General features: G+C 40.5%; 1 protein-coding gene across 6 annotated transcripts in view; it reads right to left on the bottom strand.

The window, feature by feature from the left end:
- The window catches only part of col8a2 (collagen, type VIII, alpha 2), a 180,027-nt gene that overhangs the window by 63,410 nt on the left and 97,173 nt on the right, over positions 1–19,444 (bottom strand). For 5 of the 6 annotated variants that reach the window (XM_087976823.1, XM_087976824.1, XM_087976822.1 and 2 more), the window contains one exon: positions 1,900–2,069. In XM_087976823.1, the coding sequence (XP_087832949.1) occupies positions 1,900–2,047 (148 nt within the window). In that variant the 5' untranslated portion in view covers positions 2,048–2,069. The remainder of the gene's footprint in view (positions 1–1,899; positions 2,070–19,444) is intronic. The other variant, XM_087976826.1, reaches the window with a different exon arrangement.

Below are 19,444 nucleotides of genomic sequence, written 5' to 3'. Positions count from 1 at the left end.
AATAGCTAATTAGAATTTCGACCTAGATACAACTCTAATATATTTTCGGTTATCATGGAGAGGAGTCAAGGAAGCCATTTCAAACAGTTTACAGGATTTCGTATAAGTCTATGAATATCACAAACACAGAGCAGTTGCAGCTTTGTCTTGTGTAGTCTGCAGTCATCTGGGAAAGGGAGAGAGAGAGAGAGAGCGAAAGATAGAAGCAGTCAAGCCTGCATTTTAAGCAGAGAAAATACTGATTCCTTAGTTCACCAAGTAAAATACTCACATATAGTATGAAAGTTTGTGAGGCATTGAACGAAGCTGAAGATAGAAGAACAAATCTACAGCATAACCCTTACAGTGAGAGATGGTTCTGAGACTAGAGATTACATAGCTGGGAAGGTAATAAAAAACATCTCATTGAAAACTGTGAACTGTTTGAGATTAGAACTGCAATTTTATACAGAGTTTGATGTGTGATATGGCACTGTTTATTTCTATTGTTTAAAGTATGAATTGTCTACATAAGTATAGTATATGTTGTTTAATCAATAGTATTTTAGTCATTTGATGGATTAAAAGGTTTCAAAAGTTGAAATCTTGATGTTGTTCTTTGAATTAATAACTGAAATTTGAATTTCTCTTTAACAGTTATTGGTCTCAATGGAGATTATAACAATAACTGGCTTCAGGAAGGGAAACCTTATACATTTCCTTCTATTTGTATCCTCAGATAAATATTTCCTCAATGTCTCTGTGGATGAACACATCAGAGGCTGGAGTAGATTTATTTAATCCCTCTATGGTGCCAAATTAGCAGATAAATCTGGTAGAGGGAGCATTGCTATTCAGTTTAATGTTCCCAATGTGGGAGAGGGAGGGTGAGACATCAGCAGAGAATCCCATTCCTTACTGGAGTTCAGTTACCCACGCTGGAAAATGCATTTATTGGCACTGGGTAATATCAGATCCTGACTTGGCAGTGATGTCCCCACAAGACAAATATCCTGTCATCATTCGCAATTAAGTCTCATATATAACGAGGTACAAAAATCTTGACAGGATTTATGGAAGTTCTCCAGGATGCATGTGGAATCTTAGTGGGGGAAGGAAAGGAAATAGAAGAAAATCCAGAATGTGCAGTTCCAAATCCTGGATGCTAATCAGGAGTTTTAATCATTTTACATCTCAGTAACTGATGAATAGGTTGCAATATTCAACAGGTAATGGGTTCCAGAATAATTCGCAGATCTAGATTGGCATCCGGAAACACTGAGAATATCAAATACTGTTATGTAATATGGACATTCGCTATCTGGACCTCAGATGAAGTTATCTGAAAAGATGTCAAAGTCTCTACCTGATCTGAACTATCGAGCTTCTCCTGGGATTTAACAAACCTGTGTCATAATTATTTATTTCAGCTGTGATAAATTATATGTGAGGACATTATCATGCTAGCAGTACCTTTTCAGTGTAGAAATTATTAATAAGCAGAATTGTAATCTCAGAGGTACAATAACTCTTTATAAGTTAACATCAAATATATGTAAGTGAACAGAAAGAGAAATTTGAAGGTGCACTTAAATGCTCCCTCCTGTTAATTGAAGATTTACATATTAACATTCACTGGAAACATTTATTTCTGACTGGTTTGTCCTGTCCCATATCACAAGAAAACTCATTGTATTATGTATCTAGTTTAAATTTAATACATTGATGCAGAAAGGCTATAAACATGGAAAAAATCCAAAACAATTCACATTCTATTAATTTACTAAAATTTCATGTATTTTATCCATTATCTAGTAATCAAACATGCTAAGATTTCATATCAATATTGATGCAATGTCAAAGATAGCAGACTATTCCCTCTCAGATAAACCATTAAATCTGATTCTGATTATTTCTTACCGATATATTGTCCTTTGCCTTCCCTGAAAGGAGGTCCAACTGGGCCTTTAATCATTGGGTGCATGTATTTTGAAGGGGCATAGCCCCCACTCAAAACAGAGCCAATGATGATCATCAATAAAAGGATGAAGATATTCGCTTGCACCATTGTCGTTCCCTGTGTGATCTGTCTGGAAAGTTGAACAGAAACTGTTAGGAACAAAACTAGACTGGGAACTTAAACACAACACATCTTTATACCGACACCACCAATCTAGGTTTGGAATTGTTCCAACAGTATTTTCAAACACAGCTGAAAGCAATTGTTTCCAGGTAATGTCAGAACTTCTTTAAAGTATTCTCACTGCTTCAGTGTGTTACTTTGTACTTATCTAAAAGAAGACAAATTATAAATGACTGCTCTCCTTTTCATCATCTGTGTGCTAAAAGCACTAATTTGAACTTCAATGTCCAGGATTCATGGCATGTCTGGGAGTCTGCGGCTGGTATTGACATGCTACAGTGGCGCTGGCAAAGGAACAGTTTGAGGGCTCTGCAGTGTGATCTTGCAGCCTCAGCACACAGACCCTGGCTATTGGTGAGATCCTGTGTATCAGTGCCAACAGTAATACAGTGCATTACCGAAACCAATCTAAGACCTCAGTTAAGCATACTGCTTTGTCACTTTCATGTGTATATTTTGCTTGAACTTATTTTGATCCTAGTTTCTCTTGTCTTGCATCACTTGGCTACTCTGATTTACACTTTACAGGAAAAAGAAGTTTCTATTTATTAAAGAAAAGTAATAAAACCATTAGTAGCAAATTGCTATTCAATCATTCAGTTATGTCCGAATTATCCATGTTGTATTGATGTGCTGTTATTGTGCGCAAATTTAGGAATAATTTGTTATGCTAAAATCAGATCCTAATAACCATAACAGTCTCTCTGATATAAATGGTCTTTTGATCTGCTTTTTTTTCAGAGAATCACTTGACTGTCTGGCCATTACAACATCTAACAGTTTCCTGGATAATTCCAGTGGCCTAATTCCAAACACATTTCTTAACAACCTGTTCCAGCTATAGATCAGTTTCTACATAAAGATATATTCCTCAGATCTATCCTAACTTTGCTTTTCACATGTCAGACTTAAGATTTTTGAAGTTCTACCTATTGTTCCATCCTGTTACAAGGATATTGCCAGGGTTGGAGGATTTGAGCTAAAGGGAGAGGTTGAATAGGCTTGGGCTGTTTTCCCTGGAGCTTTCGAGGATGAAGGCTGACCTTATAAAGGTTTATAAAATCATGAATGGCATGGATGGGGGTAAGTAGACAAGGTCTTTTCCCTGAGAGGGGCAAAAATAAAAGAGACTTAAGGGGCAACCTTTTCACATACACAGCGGTGCATATATGGAATGAGCTGCCAGAGGAAGTGGTGTGGGCTGGTACAATTGCAACATTTGAAAGGCATCTAGATGGGTATATGAATAGGAAGGTTTGGAGGGATATGGCAGGTGGGACTAGATTAGGTTGGGATATCTGATCAGCATGGACGAGTTGGACCGAAGGGTCTGTTTCCGTGCTGTACATCTCTATGACCTATGACTACGTATATAGATTAATTAACTATTGTACTTTGAATTACCTCCAATGCCCAGATCTGGAAAGCTAAGTAATAGAAAGTGCTCATAAGTAAATACCAATGAGGCTGATTTGCAAATTCCCTATGATAATTGAGTTCATTTTCCATTTTCATGTGTTTTGCTGACCTTTGATTCACCTTTCAACCTGACAATGATCTGCTATGTTATCTTGCAGAAAGAATGCCATAATTCAAACATGCTTCAATATAATTTTTACAATTGTTCCATAATGGTGTACAAAAGCTGAGACCAACACTGAAATCGGTGTGGTCACAATATCCACCCTTGCTACCTGACCATTTTAAATTGAGGCTGAAAATGACAAGATTAAGGGGATTATTTTTAAAGGCCTTATTGTAGTGATTGTAAGGAGGTCAGCTAGGTAGACCTCACAGAATATGAGTTTCCTGATTGGGGTTGTTAATCTGGTCCAATCAGAGATCCCTGGCTGATGGGTATAAACAGAAGGGTCAGAGGTTCTGTTCACATTGAGAACTGGCACTGAGGGAGCTGGATTGGTGTCAATGGCTCACCACATGTAACTAAAGGGTAACTTGGTGAGGGGATACCTGCCTCTACAGAGTCTTTGGTGATGAGATAAAACATGCTTGTGAAGAAATTCACTCGCAACAATCATTTATGAGTTGGTTCAAGTATTTCTAGCATCATTCCGTTATTTGGGAAACTTGACACATTTGGTCTTGCTGTCAAAGACTAGGCCCAGTATGTGGAAAGAGTGCGACATTTTTCTCTGCAAATGACAGTGGGGCAAATAAAAAGCAAAGAGTAATTCTCCTGACAGTTTGTGGATCTATAGCTTTGTTGGTTATTAGAAGGTTAACTTTCCCTGAGGCACCAGATATTAAAATCTTTCAAAAGTTGACGGATTTAGCTAAGGAATATTACAACCCCAAGCTTCCTCTAATTTCTGAGACACTTTGGTTTTATTCTGCAATTCAAGAACCAGGGGAAACTGTATCAGGATTTTTGACTTGGTTAAAACGACTGGCAGAGGCATTTGACTTTGGTTTAATCCTTAATGAAATGCTGAGAGACCATTTTGTAAGTGGAATTAATGATGTAACCATGCAAAAATACCTACCAGCTGAAACCCAACTGGACTTCAAATAGGTAGTCCAACTGGCTTTATATCATTGGAAAATTCAGCAAATGGAGGAAATAAGTTACAGAATATTTTGATGGAAGTGGACCCCCTCGCTAGCCTGTCTGATCTTGGGGAACACCACTTGAGTGAAGACAATTTCATAGCCTTCCTCAGGACATATGCTGAACAGAGGAACTCTAGGGAAGGCCACAGCAAAACCCCAAAACAAAGCTAAGCCTCGACCAAATGATTAATATTTTCTTCAGGATCTGGGCCAGCAAGCCATTCTGGTTGCAGCGTTATAAGGACATGAGACAGCAAAAGGGGACCACTTGACCTAAATTGAGTAAGAGAAACTCATAAGTCAATATCCAGGAGAGTGCTCAACCTGAAAAGCCAGCCTATATCTGGTTTGGAACAAATAATTGCTTAGCAACATCCAAATCAAAACCAATTAAAATAAATGTCTGGTTAAATGGTCACTTGGTTCTAATGGAGGTCGATGCCAATGGCTGTTTCAGTGATCGCAGAACCAGTCTTGAACAAAATTCACCCTGGACTTCAAACCTTAAGTTGAGAACATATATCTTTACAGATTGATTAAGAGTACAACTTGACTTTGGGTTTCTTTAGAGAAGCAGTTGGTTGAATTACCACTGAAGGCTCGGGCCCAAGCTTGATGGGGTGAAATTGGTTGAGAAAGATGCACCTAGATTGGCTCAACAATTTTCAATTAGAAAATGGCTGCCTGACTGAAGTGCTAGTTAGCTACCAGGAAGTTTTTCAGGAAAGTCAAGGGACTATCAGAGGAGTCAAGGTCACCTTACATGTTGACCAGGAAGCAATTCCACAATTGTGCAAGGTTCACTCAGAGCCATGTGCCTTTTGAGCAAATGTAGAGGCAGAAATCAGGAGGCTGGAAAGCAAAGGAATCATCAAACCAATCCAGTTTGCGGAATGGGCAGCACTGGTCATACTGATTGTGAAGCCCAATGGGTCAGTTCAACTTTGTGGGGATTTTAAATAAACAGTAAACCACTTTTTGCAGCTGGATATATACCTAAGCCCTTGCATAGAGAATTTATACACAAAACTGGCTATCCTTCAGAAAGCTAGACATGACCCATGTGTAGTTGCAGTTGTAGTTTGATGAGGATTCCCAGATGTATGTTACAACTAATACCCATTAGGGTTTGTACCAGTATGCAGGACTGTCATTTGGGGTATTGTCAGCCTATGCAATTTTTCAGCTGATGATTGAGAACAAGGTTTACCCCAGGTCGCCATTTATCTACTTGATGTGTTAAGAACAGGGAAGACCAATAAGGAGAAGTTAGAACTTGGACAAATTTCTTCCATGTTTCTCCCAGGTGGACGTATGCCTTAAAAGGAAACAATGTGTATTTCAGGCACCCCAAACAACCTACTTGGGCTGCAGAGTCAACAAGTCCGGTTTACGCCGTTGGAAGATAAAGTGAGGGTGATCAAAGGTGCCCCGGCTCCCACATTTGTACTGGAGCTTAGGTCTTTCCTTACGCTGGTAAATTATTATGGAAAGTTCATATATAACCTCACCTCTATCCTGGCATCTTTGCTTCAATGCTTTAAAAAGTGTCAGTCTTTAAATTGGTTATGTAGCCAAGCCACAGCTCTCAGGCAAGTGAAGAAACATCTATCATCTTCTCAGGTATTGGCACACTGTGATCCCAAGCCAGAACTAGTATTGATTTGCGACACCTCCCCATACGGCACCAAGGTAGTGTTAGCTCATAGGTTGCTCAATAGAGAGGAACACCCAATAGCAAATGTATCCAAGTCTTTGGCTGATGCTGGATGTAAGTCTAGCCATATAGAGAAGGAAGGTTTGGTGATCTTATGTGGAGTCAGGAAATTCCATCAATACCTTTAACAAATGTACATTTGTAATAACGATGGAGTACAAACTCTGCTGGGTCTACTTAAATAGGACAAAGCAGTGTCACCCATAGCTTTAAGCTGAAATCAGCAGTGGACTGTCATACTAAGTGCATATAATTACAAGTCAGAATACTGTCCAAGAAGCCAAGTAGCAAATGCTGATGCATGGAGCCACCTCCCAATGGCAGATACACTACAAGAGTTCATAATGCTTTTACATTTTCTGGACACACTTGCAGTCACAGCTGACAATACCAGACTTTGGATGCAAAAAAATCCAGTCCTGGCAAAGGTGAAACAGCTGGGTGGTGGCGAGGGAAACCAAAGGGTTGTCACAGAATTAAAACCTATTTGGATCCAGAGAGCCAAGATCACAGTACAGGATAGGGAGCAAGAGTGATTGTCCTGAGCAAAGCTCACTGCCAGGTACTGGCTGAACACCACCAGTGTCATCCAGGAGTTTCAAAATGAAGATGTTTGTGAGCTGTTATCTGGTACCAGGTTTGGATACAAACAAAACTGCATTGGTGGGGCAGTGCCCAGAGTGCCAACAAGGACAGAAATTACAACAAGCAGCTCCCCACATTAGTGGCAATGGCGGATAAACCTTGGACTCGATTGTATGTTGACGACACCAGTCTTTTCATGGGCTCAATATCCTAAGTCAATGTGGACATCCACTCAAAGTGGCTGGACATGCTAGAGTTCATCTGTCAAACATGGGGACAACAATAGAAAAAACTGCACACATCTTTTGCAACATACCAACTCCGGAAGTGCTGATCGCAGATAATGGGCCATCACTTACCAGCAGGGAATTTGAGCATTTCCTAAACTCGAATGGTATTCATCATATAAGGACACCTCCATACCATCCATCATCCAGTGATCTTGCAGAAAGAGCAGTCCAAAAGTTGACTGCAGGATTAAAGAAACAGCCGACAGCTTCGCGAGATACTGAGCTGTCTCGGTTCCTATTTGATTCTCAGACTATCCCTCACGCAACAATAGGGATAGCTCCAGAAAAACTGTTAATGGGGAGAAGACTGTGCACCAGGTTAAACCTGATCTTCCCGGACCTGGGGAGTGCAGGGTGGGGTGGGGTTGCAGGCAGGGTGAAGATGAAATGCTGAACACAATGGGGTAGGTGAGGAGAAAGCAAATGATAGCTGGAGATGCAGCTCAAAGAGACAAGGGAATGCTTTTCTTTCTCCCCAGCTTACCATGATCCAATCCTTTGGCCCAACTGCTGATCTTTATTTTATTCATTCATGAGATGGGGGCATCACTGGCTGGTCCATCATTTATTGTCCATGCCTAATTGCCCAGTGGATAGTTAAGAGAGAACCACGTTGCTGTGGGTCTGGAGTAATATATAGGCCAGACTCAGTAAGGATGGCAGTTTCCTTCCTTAAGGGTTATTAATGAACCAGATAGTGAACCATGGATTCATGGTCATCATTTGACTTTTAATTCCAGTTTTCTTTTTGAAGTGAATTCCAATTCCACCATCTGCTGTGGCGGGATTTGAACCCACATCCCCGGAACATTACCTGGATCTCAGTATGAACAAGAATACATTAAGGAATCACATCACCATCTCTCTCTCTCTCTCTCTATCTCTCTCCCCCTCTCTCTCTCTGTGCTCCATCTCCACCTATCGTTTTCCTCGTCCTCCCTCCAATCCAGTCATCTGCGTATATACCAACCTTTTCCTGGTGACAATCGATTCTGAGAAAGGGTCACTGGACCCCCCAAAACATTGACTCTGCTTTCTCTCCACGGATGCTCCAAGACCTGCTGAGTTTTTCCAGTTATTTCTATTTTTGTCTCAGATTTCCAGTATCAAGAGTTCTTTCTTTTATAGTTAAGTACCTTCATAAAATGGACTGAGTACATTTTTTGATAAAATCTTTCAGACTGAAAACTGAATATCCTCACTGAAATACACTCAGACTTATTTTTATTATTGTTGGAAGACTGAGAAGCAAATCTTCAACATCAGACAGAAAGCTGCACTGACTCAACCTCAAGATGATGAAAGGAAAGTTTCCTAATAAATACATGCATCAGAGATGAAGTTGGTACCATTTGTCTTCATTTACATAATATTTTGACATTCTAGTCAATGTAACTCTTTTTAACATCTATAAGAAAACACTTACTTGAAGGCAAAGGACACAGATTGTAAATTTATCCATTAGACATGTCTCTCAACATGACACAATTGTAATCACTTTGAAATTACTTTTGGGAATTTCACAGCATTATTTCCTGCTAACCACTGACAATATTATTATTATGGCTGGAGCAAGTACACCACAGTATAATTAACACATGGTGACTGATAATGGACAAAAATATATTTAAATTCCTACTAAAGCAACAGATTTAAAGGAATACAGATTAGTTAAATTCAAACTGAGTTACTTGAATCTGTTCCAGAATTTGCCTTTGAAGATTGAAGGGTGGTTTTTCTACTTTGAGGGAAGAAATATAGCTTCTGAAATTTCACTATGGGACACTTTATGTTCTCTGCAATCCCAATGTAATATCAGGGTCCATGTTTGAGAAAACAGTTGTTCAAATTCAGCATGAGATATCATAAAACACTCAAAAAAGTGTAAGCTTTTATGGCTTAATTTCTCTCATGGTGCACTCTGTTTTCACTTCAGGTAAAATTCCTTTGAAAGTGCCTTAACACAGCCATTGACCCATTTAAAATAATGGCTCAATAACTATTTTAAAGCATTTAATTTTAGATTGACTGTTTAGAAAGGAAAAGAGAGTTCAAACTCTTCCACAACATTTTTATTTATGCTTTATTTATGGTTTCCTTAATGTTCCCCACACCCAGTTTATTCCGAAAGCTTGAGAACAACTCAGTGGACAGCTGTTACTTCCAAAAGAGATTATTTTCCATAAACCACTTTGTGAGTTTTATCACATACAATTTTAAAAGGAAACTGCTTCATTTATGATTTGTTTGCTGTATAACTGCCATGTTCCTTCTATAATTACAAGCTGCCTTGTTCAATAGTTCCTACTCAATGAAGCATTAATTTGGTTTAAGTTATACCCTCAATACCCTCTTGTTGTTTGTGGCTGAATGGCTTTGTGTGAAGTGAAGATGTTACACAACAATGTGGTTGGAGTGCAAAGAAACAAAATGTACCGGTTAATAATTTCAAAAGTAAATAACATCTATTATGCATTTAGGTTTTCTTCTATGTTTAGATCTAATCTATCATGGCTTTTACTCAACCATCAATGTACTTAGCTTTTAAACAGATGCAGGGGTCATTCGGCATAATGAACAGTGCTTGCCAAAACTGTGATTGCTATCATGAGAAAATGTTATGGTCAGTAGTATAATGATATTTGGTAAGTATTGATGCAATTTATTAACTTATAATGTTGTGGGCAAGGAGAGAGAACAATAACCGCAATCCCTTTCCCTAATTGTCTATAATTGGTGTCATAGAGTCAGAGAGCCATACAGCATGGAAACAGACCTTTCAGGCCAACTAGTCCATGTCGACCATATTCCAAAACTAAACTAGTCCCACCTGCTTGCATTTGACCCATATCCCTCCAAATCTTTCCTATTTGTGTACTTATCCAAACATCTTTTAAACATTGTAACTGTACCCACATCCATCACTTCCTCTGGCAGTTCAGTCCACATGCTAACCACTGTCTATGTTAACTCGTTTCCCCTCAAATCCTTTCTACACCATTTTCTTCTCACTTTAAAACAACACACCCTAGTTTTGAACTCTCTCACCTTAGTAAGAAGACCTTTGCTATTCACCTTATCTATATTCTTCATGATTTTATAAACCTTTATAAACCTCAACATCCTACACTCCAGTGAAAAAAGACCCAGCCTCTCCAGCCTATTTTTTAAATGTATGACAATGCTATCATTTTGAAAAGTGTGTATTTCTTAACCCCTGGGTGTGTGGTCAATTTAAAAATGCATTATTTATTCTGGGCAAAGGATATTGGGGTAGATGAAAAGCAACGAGAAATTCTCCTGACAGCTTGTGGATCCGCAGCTTTTTTGGTTATTCAGAGCCTGATGTATCCTGAAGCACCAGATATGAAAACCTTTCATGAGGTGACAAATTTAGGAAAGGAATATTATGACCCCAAGCCACCTCTAAATCTGAGATGCTATTAGTTTTGCTTGGCAGTTCAAGACCAGGCGAATCGAGATTTTTGATGGAGTTAAGATGACTGGCAGAGACATGTGATTTTGGTTTAACCCTTAATGAGATGCTAAGAGACCATTTGGTATTGATTATGTAAACGTGCAAAAGCACCTACTAGCTGAAGCCGTTCTGATTTTAAACTTTCTGGACACCCTTCCAGTCACCGCTGACAAAAACAGACTTAATTGGCAAAAAGATCTGATCCTCGCAAAACTGAAATAGCTGATGGTGATGGGGGAAACGAAAGGGACATCACAACCAAAACTGAAACCTTCCTGAATCCACCAAGACCAGATCATTGTATAGCATGGCATTTTATTATTGAGAGCATGAGTTAAGCAAAAGTTGTTGCCAGGTACTGGCTGAACTCCACCAAGTTCATCCAGGGGTGTTTGTTAGTGAGAGTTTATGCCTGGTGGTCAGTTTTGGATACAGACATAGCTGCATTGGTGGGGCAACACCCAAAAAGCGAACAAGGACAAAGTTTACTGCCAGCAGCTCCCCCACATTCATGGGAGTGGCTGGGTAAACCCTGAACTTGGTTACATGGGCTCAACCTTCTCAGTCATTGTGGATGCCGACTCAAAGTGGTTGGACATGCATAGGTTTCATTCGTCAAACATGGGGACAACAATAGAAAAATAGTGCGCATCTTTTGCAATACACAGACCCCAGACGTGTTGATCACAGATAATGGGTTCAGCAGATGCATGTAAAAAAACTTTATCTGGTCTGTATCCAACATCATGTCTCAAACGTAGCCTCAGTTGACACCATTTATTTCCATTCTTCACATTACCTGGCTGGATTTCATCCCCAAATAATTAAACTAACAGATGGGCATAAGAAATAGGGGCAGAATAGACCATACAGTACCTCCCCTCCAAGTCTACTCTGCAACACTGTACGATCATGGATGATCCTTATTAACCGTAACTGCACAGTCTGGTCCTTTTGTGCTCTTTTTCCCTTGATTTCCTCAGGGGCTAAAATCCCATCTGTTGCAACCTTAAATATATTCAATGCTGGAACATCCACATCCCTCTAGGGTAGAGAATTCCAAAGATTCTGAAGCCTTTGTAGCTAATTAGTATGGAAACAGGCCCTTCGGCCCAACACCGACCCTCTGAAGAGCAACCCACCCAGACCCATTCCTCTACATTTACCCCTCCACCTAACACTACAGGCGATTTAGCATGACCAATTCACCTGACCTGCACATTTTTGGACTGTGGGAGGAAACCGGAGCATCCGGAGGAAACCCACGCAGACACGGGGAGAATGTGCAAACTCCACACAGACAGTTGCCTGAGGTGGGAATTGAACCCGGGTCACTGGCACTGTGAGGCAGCAGTGCTAACCACTGTGCAACCGTGCCACCCGTGTAGTGTTTGGAATGAGGTCAGCCAGGCTCATAGAATATAAGTTTCCTGTTTGGGCCTATTAACTTGGTCCAGTCAGGGAGCCCTTGATCATATTGAATGGTGGCGCAGGGCCTGAAGGACTGAATAGTTGTCTTCTGCTCCCATTTTCCATGTTTCTTTGTTTAAGAGCAAGTTGAATGTTAGATCATGTACTGTGCACGTGTAAATAAAGGCTGACTTGGTGACGGGAAACCAACCTTCATGGAGCCCTTCAGTGATGTTATTACACCCTCTGGAGCAGGTGGGACTTGAATCCAGGCCTCCTGGCTCAGAGGTAGGGACATTATCTCAGCACCTCAAGACCCTAATAATAGATTTTTACAATGAGAAGGTTAACAGAAACCATTGATGTCCCCGCAATGCAAATTGACTGCTTTAGCTCAGAACAAAAACAATTTAACTAATGGTGGAAAATTCACAGCATCACACAATGCTACAACACAGATGGAAGTCATTTGGTCGATTAATTGTGTCTGCACTGACTGTCTGATTGAACGTTTCACTTAATACCATTCTTCTGACTCGCTTTGCATAATTCTGCATATTCTTCCTTTACAGATAACAGTTCAATTCCATTTTGAATGCTTCAATTGAACTACCACTATCAGACTCCAAGGCAGTGTATTTGATTTAGATTTTTTTTTAGATTAGATTACAGTGTGGAAACAGGCCCTTCGGCCCAACAAGTCCACACCAACCCGCCGAAGTGAAACCCACCCATACACCTACATTTACCCCTTACCTAACACTACGGGCAATTTAGTATGGCCAATTCACCTTACCCTGCACATCTTTGGATGGTGGGAGGAAACCGGAGCACCCGGAGGAAACCCACACAGACACGGGGAGAATGTGCAAACTCCACACAGTCAGTCACCTGAGGCGAGAATTGAACCCGGGTCTCTGGCGCTGTGAGGCAGCAGTGCTAACCACTGTGCCACCGTGCCGCCCACATTTGAAAACCTATCCACTCATTGCATAGAAAGTATTTTTGTATATCACCCTTTGGGGGTTTTTTTGCCAATAGATCATTTTGGATTCTAAAAGAATTATGTTCTAACTATTAAATTGCCCTTAAATATATAAACACAGAAAATAGAAGCAGGAGTAGACCATTCAGCCCTTTGGGCCTGCACCACCATTCAACATGATAATGGATGATCTGTGCAATCTCAGTTTCCCATCTCACCCTCCCCCCATACCCCTTGATCCCTCTAGCTGCAAGAGTCATGTCCAGCTCCTTCTTGAATATATCTAATGGACTGATCCCAACAGTGTCCTGCGGAAAAGAATTCCACAGGTTCACAACTTTTCCTTAGAGAACATAGAACATTACAGCGCAGTACAGGCCCTTCGACCCTCGATGTTGCACCGACCTGTCATACCAATCTGAAGCCCATCTAATTTACACTATTCCATGTACGTCCATATGCTTGTCCAATGATGACTTAAATGTACTTAAAGTTGGTGAATCTACTACCATTGCAGGCAAAGCATTCCATACCCTTACTACTCTCTGAGTAAAGAAACTACCTCTGACATCTGTCCTATATCTATCACCCCTCAATTTAAAGTTATGCCCCCTCGTGCTCGCCATCACCATACTTGGAAAAAGGCTCTCCATGTCCACCCTATCTAACCCTCCGATTATCTTATATGTCTCTATTGAGTCACCTCTCAACCTTCTTCTCTCTCATGAAAACAATCTCAAGTCCCTCAGTCTTTCCTTGTAAGACCTTCCCTCCATACCAGGCAACATCCTAGTAAATCTCCTCTGCACCTTTTCCAAAGCTTCCACATCCTCCTTATAATGCGGTGACCAGAACTGTACACAATACTCCAAGTGTGGCTGCACCAGAGTTTTGTACAGCTTCAGCATAACCTCATGGTTCCGGAACTCAATTCCTCTATTAATAAAAGCTAAAATGCTGTATGCCTTCTTAACAACCCTGTCAACCTGGGTGGCAACTTTCAAAGATCTGTGTACCTGGACACCTCTGCTCATCTACACTACCAAGGATCTTACCATTAGCTCAGTACTTTGCATTCCGGTTACTCCGACCAAAGTGAATCACCTCACACTTGTCCGCATTAAACTCCATTTGTCACCTCTCAGCCCAGCTCTGCAGCTTATCTATGTCTCTCTGTAACCTACAACATCCTTCGTCACTATCCATCGACCTTAGTGTTGTCTGCAAATTTACTAACCCACCCTTCTACACCCTCATCCAGGTCGTTTATAAAAATGACGAACAGCAGTGGACCCAACATTGACCCTTGTGGTACACCACTAGTAACTGGACTCCAGGATGAACATTTCCCATCAACCACCACTCTCTGTCTTCTTTCAGCAAGCTAATTACTGATCCAAACTGCTATATCTCCCCCAATACCATTCCTCCGCATTTTGTACAATAGCCTACTGTGGGGAATCTTATCGAATGCCTTGCTGAAATCCATATACACCACATCAACCGGTTTACTCTCATCTACTTGTTTGGTCACCTTCTCAAAGAACTCAATAAGGTTTGTGAGGCACGGCCTACCCTTCACAAAACCGTGCTGACTATCCCTAATCAAATTATTCTTTTCTAGATGATTATAAATCCTATCTTTTATAACCTTTTCCAACACTTTACCAACAACTGAAGTAAGGCTCACTGGTCTATAATTGCCAGGGTTGTCTCTACTTCCCTTCTTGAACAGGGGAACCACATTTGCTATCCTCCAGTCTTCTGGCACTATTCCTGTAGACAATGACGATTTAAAGATCAATGCCAAAGGCTCGGCAATCTCCTCCCTGACTTCCCAGAGGATCCTAGGATAAATCCCATCCGGCCCAGGGTATTTTCATACTCTGCAGGATTTCTAATACCTCTTCCTTCTGAACCTCAATCCCACCTAGTACACTGTATCTCAGTATTCTCCTCAACAACATTGTCATTTTCTAGAGTGAATACTGTCGAAAAGTATTCATTTAGTGCTTCCCCTATCTCCTCTGACTCCACACACAACTTCCCACTACTATCATTGATTGACCCTAATCATACTCTCGTCATTCTTTTATTCCTTAAATACCTATAGAAAGCCTTAGAATTTACCCTGATCCTATCCACCAACAACTTCTCATGTTCCTCCTGGCTCTTCTGAGCTCTCTCTTTAGGTCTTTCCTGGCTACCTTGTAACCCTCAAGTGCCCTAACTGAGCCTTCACATCTCATCCTAACATAAGCCTTCTTCTTCCTCTTTACCAGAGATTCCACTTCCTTTGTAAACCACGGCTCCCGTGCTCTACAACTTCCTCCCTGTCTGACAGGTACATACTTATCTAGGACACGCAGGAGCTTTTCCTTGAATAAGCTCCACATTTCTAAAGTGCCCATCCCTTGCAGTTTCCTTCCCTATCCTATGCTTCCTAAATCTTTCCTAATTGCATCCTAATTGCCTTTCCCCCAGCTGTAACTCTTGCCCAGTGGTATACACCTATCCCTTTCTATCACTAAAGTAAACATAACAGAATTGTGATCGCTATCACCAAAGTGCTCACCTACTTCCAAGTCTAACAACCTGGCCGGGCTCATTACCCAGTACCAAATCTAATGTGGCTTTGCCCCTTGTTGGCCTGTCTACATACTGTGTCAGGAAGCCCTCCTGCACACACTGGACAAAAACTGACCCATCTATAGTACTCAAACTATAGTGTTCCCAGTCAATATTTGGAAAGTTGAAGTCCCCCGTGACAACGACCCTGTCTCTCTCACTCCTATTGAGAATCATCTTTGCTATCCTTTCCTCTACATCTCTGCAAGTATTCGGAAGCCTATAGAAAGCTCCCAACAGGGTGACCTCTCCTTTCCTGTTTCTAACCTCAGCCCATACTACCTCAGTTGACTAGTTCCCAAACATCTTTTCTGCAACTGTAATACTGTCCTTGACCAACAATGCCACACCTTTTACCATCTTCTCTGTTCTTACTGAAACATCTAAATCCTAGAACCTGCAACAACCATTCCTGTCTCTGCTCTATCCATGTCTCCAAAATGGCCACAACCTCGAAGTCCCAGGTACCAGCCCATGCTGCAAGTTCACCCACCTTATTCCGGATGCTTCTGGCGTTGAAGTAGACACACTTCAAACCAACGTCTTGCCTGCCGAGGCCATCTAGCGTCCCTGAAACTTGATTTCGGACCTCCCTACTCTCAATCTTTTCTATACTCGAACTACCACTTTGGTTCCCATCCCCCTGCTGGATTAGTTTAAACCCACCCCAATAGCCTTAGCGAATTTCCCCCCCCAGGATATTGGTACCCCTCTGGTTCAGATGAAGACCATCCTGCTTGTAGAGGTCCCACCTACCCCAGAAAGAGCCCCAATTATCCAAGAATCCAAAACCCTCCCTCCTGCACCATCCCTGTAGCCACGTGTTCAACTCCTCTCTCTCCCTATTCCTCGCCTCACTAGCACGTGGCACGGGCAAGAAACCAGAGACAACAACTCTGTTCATCCTAGCTCTAAGTCTCAGTCCTGAATGGCTTACTCTTGTTCTTAGACTGTGACCCTAGTTCTGGAGTTCTCCAATATTGGGAATATTCTTCTCGCACCTAGCCTGTCCAGTCCCATCAGAATTTTATACATTTCTATGAGATCTCTCCCTCATTCTTCTGAATTCCAATGAATATAAGCCAAGTCAATTCAGTCTTTTTTCTTTCTTTTATCTTAGAGTCATAGAGATGTTGAGTACGGAAACAGACCCTTCAGCCCAACTCGTTCATGCCGATCAGATATCCTAAATTAATGTAGTCCCATTTGCCAGCACTTGGCCCTTTTCTCTCTAACCCTTCCTGTTTATATACCCATCCAGAAGCCTTTTAAATGTTACTTGTCCTTTGTTTTTTTTGTGTTCCATCTTCATCCAATCTCTCTTCCCTCTCTTCAGTTCGATTGAGGTATCTAATTCAGCACCCATTTCTCTAGCTTTTCTGTTTGTTATTTCAGTCTTCAAACCTCATTGTTGAAGGAAGTGGAATGCTGGTCCAAACATTCACTAAGGATTTCACTACTCCATTGCTCTCACCATGCTGTTAGCAAATTGCAGTTCCAGCAAGGTAAAGGGCAAAATCCTTTTGAGCCAAATCTCAACAAATAACATCTAAACTAAAAATTGCACTGCAAGCTGCTTTACTCCAGTGAATTCTGGACCCTGAGTCTCTGGAATGGGTCTCAAAACCACAAAATTAACATTTGTGCTTGAAGCAGCTGGATTCTGGTTGGTAAATAGGTATGGATTATATTTAGTGGAACAGATGTTTTAAAAAAAAGCATTTCAAGCTGGGGTTAAAGAAACTAAGCTTTTCACACCATCTCTAAAACAACATATCACAAATTGAGATTTAACACGATAGTCAGAGTTATGCTGGGCATTTGAGATGGTGTGCCAGGTCTGGAATGGTCAGAAACTGGGGGAGACACTGCCCTGGAATTATTTCTTTTGCACTGGTTCTCATTAAAAATATTACTAAAAATTCCAGTCATTTCTTTGTTCATTTGGAATTAATAGTTGCAATCTGTAAAGACACAGCAGCCTTGACACTGAGAGGTACATAGTATTTTGAAAATGCTGCACTTAAATACAATAGGGCCAAATAGGAATTGGTGCATGGATCCAACCATTAACACAATGGCACAAAGCATCCAAATTTTCAACATATGCCTTAAACTAGTAGATTGGATCACCATTTATGAACCCAGCAGTTTTAACTTTGCAAATGTTCGATCATTCTGTATTAGATATCATCACATTACAGAGCACCTGCTTTCTGGATGTTTGAGCTCCTTGCTTTAGCAGATGAACTGATAGTGCCTCTTGCTGCCTTCTGTGTAAGAAGTGCAGCTAACTTCATTCCTACTTTGGCAATGACATGAAAAAAAAGGACATTAGGTTCATGGCATAATGATTTGAAACAAAAATGTTTTCAAAAAAATCTCATTTTATTTAAAAAGCAACCTTAGCCAAATCGGTGAATGGCCTGACATTTTGTCAAGTAAGATGTTGCAGTGGAACTGCAAGAAATCATTGAGATTTTAGAAAGCAGACAACAAAATATGCTCCATTTTTTCAGGATTAGTTGTTATAAACTGTATGTGGTAACACACTTAGCTGTGTATGTTATTGGCAATTGAATTTCCTATGCATCTGGTTAAAAACCTTTGCAATCCTTCATAAACCTTTCAACACAATGCCAACTGTAAATACATCTCAGCAAGCAGTAAAAGTGAGAGATTACTTTTCACTCTTTATTCTTGATTACAGTTAACAAAAACAATTCAAAACCAGCTGTAATGATGTAACAGTCTGTGATTGTATTCCAAATTATTTTTTGGAAGTTTCTTGGTCTGGAAATTGGAAGAGAATTGCATTTAAAACACTTCCTGAGGAAGCAAAATGTCGCTTCCACCCATCCTCTGGAAAACATGTTTGTGGCAGAAAATACACCCATTAATGTTGAACATGGGAAGTGAATTGAAAGTCTCAATGTTAATCAGACTGAAGTTTAGTAAAAGATAATAAAGTGGCGAAATGCTGCAGAAGATGGAAGTCTGAAATTGAGAAAAAGAAGAGCTGGAAAGATTCAACAGGTCAGCAGCACCCTGTGGAGAGAAACAGCCGATAGGTGGATCTTCCTGATCAAACTGGAGTTTTTAGAATGGAGAATGGGAGAATTGACTTGGGTGATATTCAGTCTATTTTAGTGACATACTCAATTCCTCTGAGATTCTCAACAATAACTGGATTTAAACAATAAACATTTGGTATCATAAATGCTTTTGACTATAAAAACAAAACTACGATAGCATCAGGTTATCATTTGCAACAATCTTAAAACTAATGAAATGTTGAAGTGATTAATTGATGTGACAAGTAAAGATCTAAGTTTGAGTAAATTTGTCAACAACTGGAATGCAAAAATGTTCAACTACAAGTGTATGGTGGGTTCTATTTTGCTGAGACATCGCAGGACATTATAAAGAGAAACTATTGGATAGAATTTCTGAGCAAGCAATGTTCCTCCCTTCTCTCATCAACTGAACTCATGCAGTCACATCTCTCATTGGCCTTTTCCCTATCAGTTGTAACAGTAAGCTGTTCTTTAAAAGTGCTGTATTTTCAAATATTCCAAATCAAAACCATTCCCCATAAAACTTAAAATGTCGAGTGAACCAATTAACCACTCAACACCAACAGACTTACGTGGGGTCC

The sequence above is a fragment of the Chiloscyllium plagiosum genome, unplaced genomic scaffold (genome assembly GCF_037043375.1).
Source record: "Chiloscyllium plagiosum isolate Xiang-an unplaced genomic scaffold, Cpla_swu_hap1 HiC_scaffold_30, whole genome shotgun sequence".
In the NCBI taxonomy this organism is placed as follows: domain Eukaryota; kingdom Metazoa; phylum Chordata; class Chondrichthyes; order Orectolobiformes; family Hemiscylliidae; genus Chiloscyllium; species Chiloscyllium plagiosum.
Note: the sequence above shows the minus strand (reverse complement) of the source record. Positions and strands in the feature narration are given on the sequence as shown.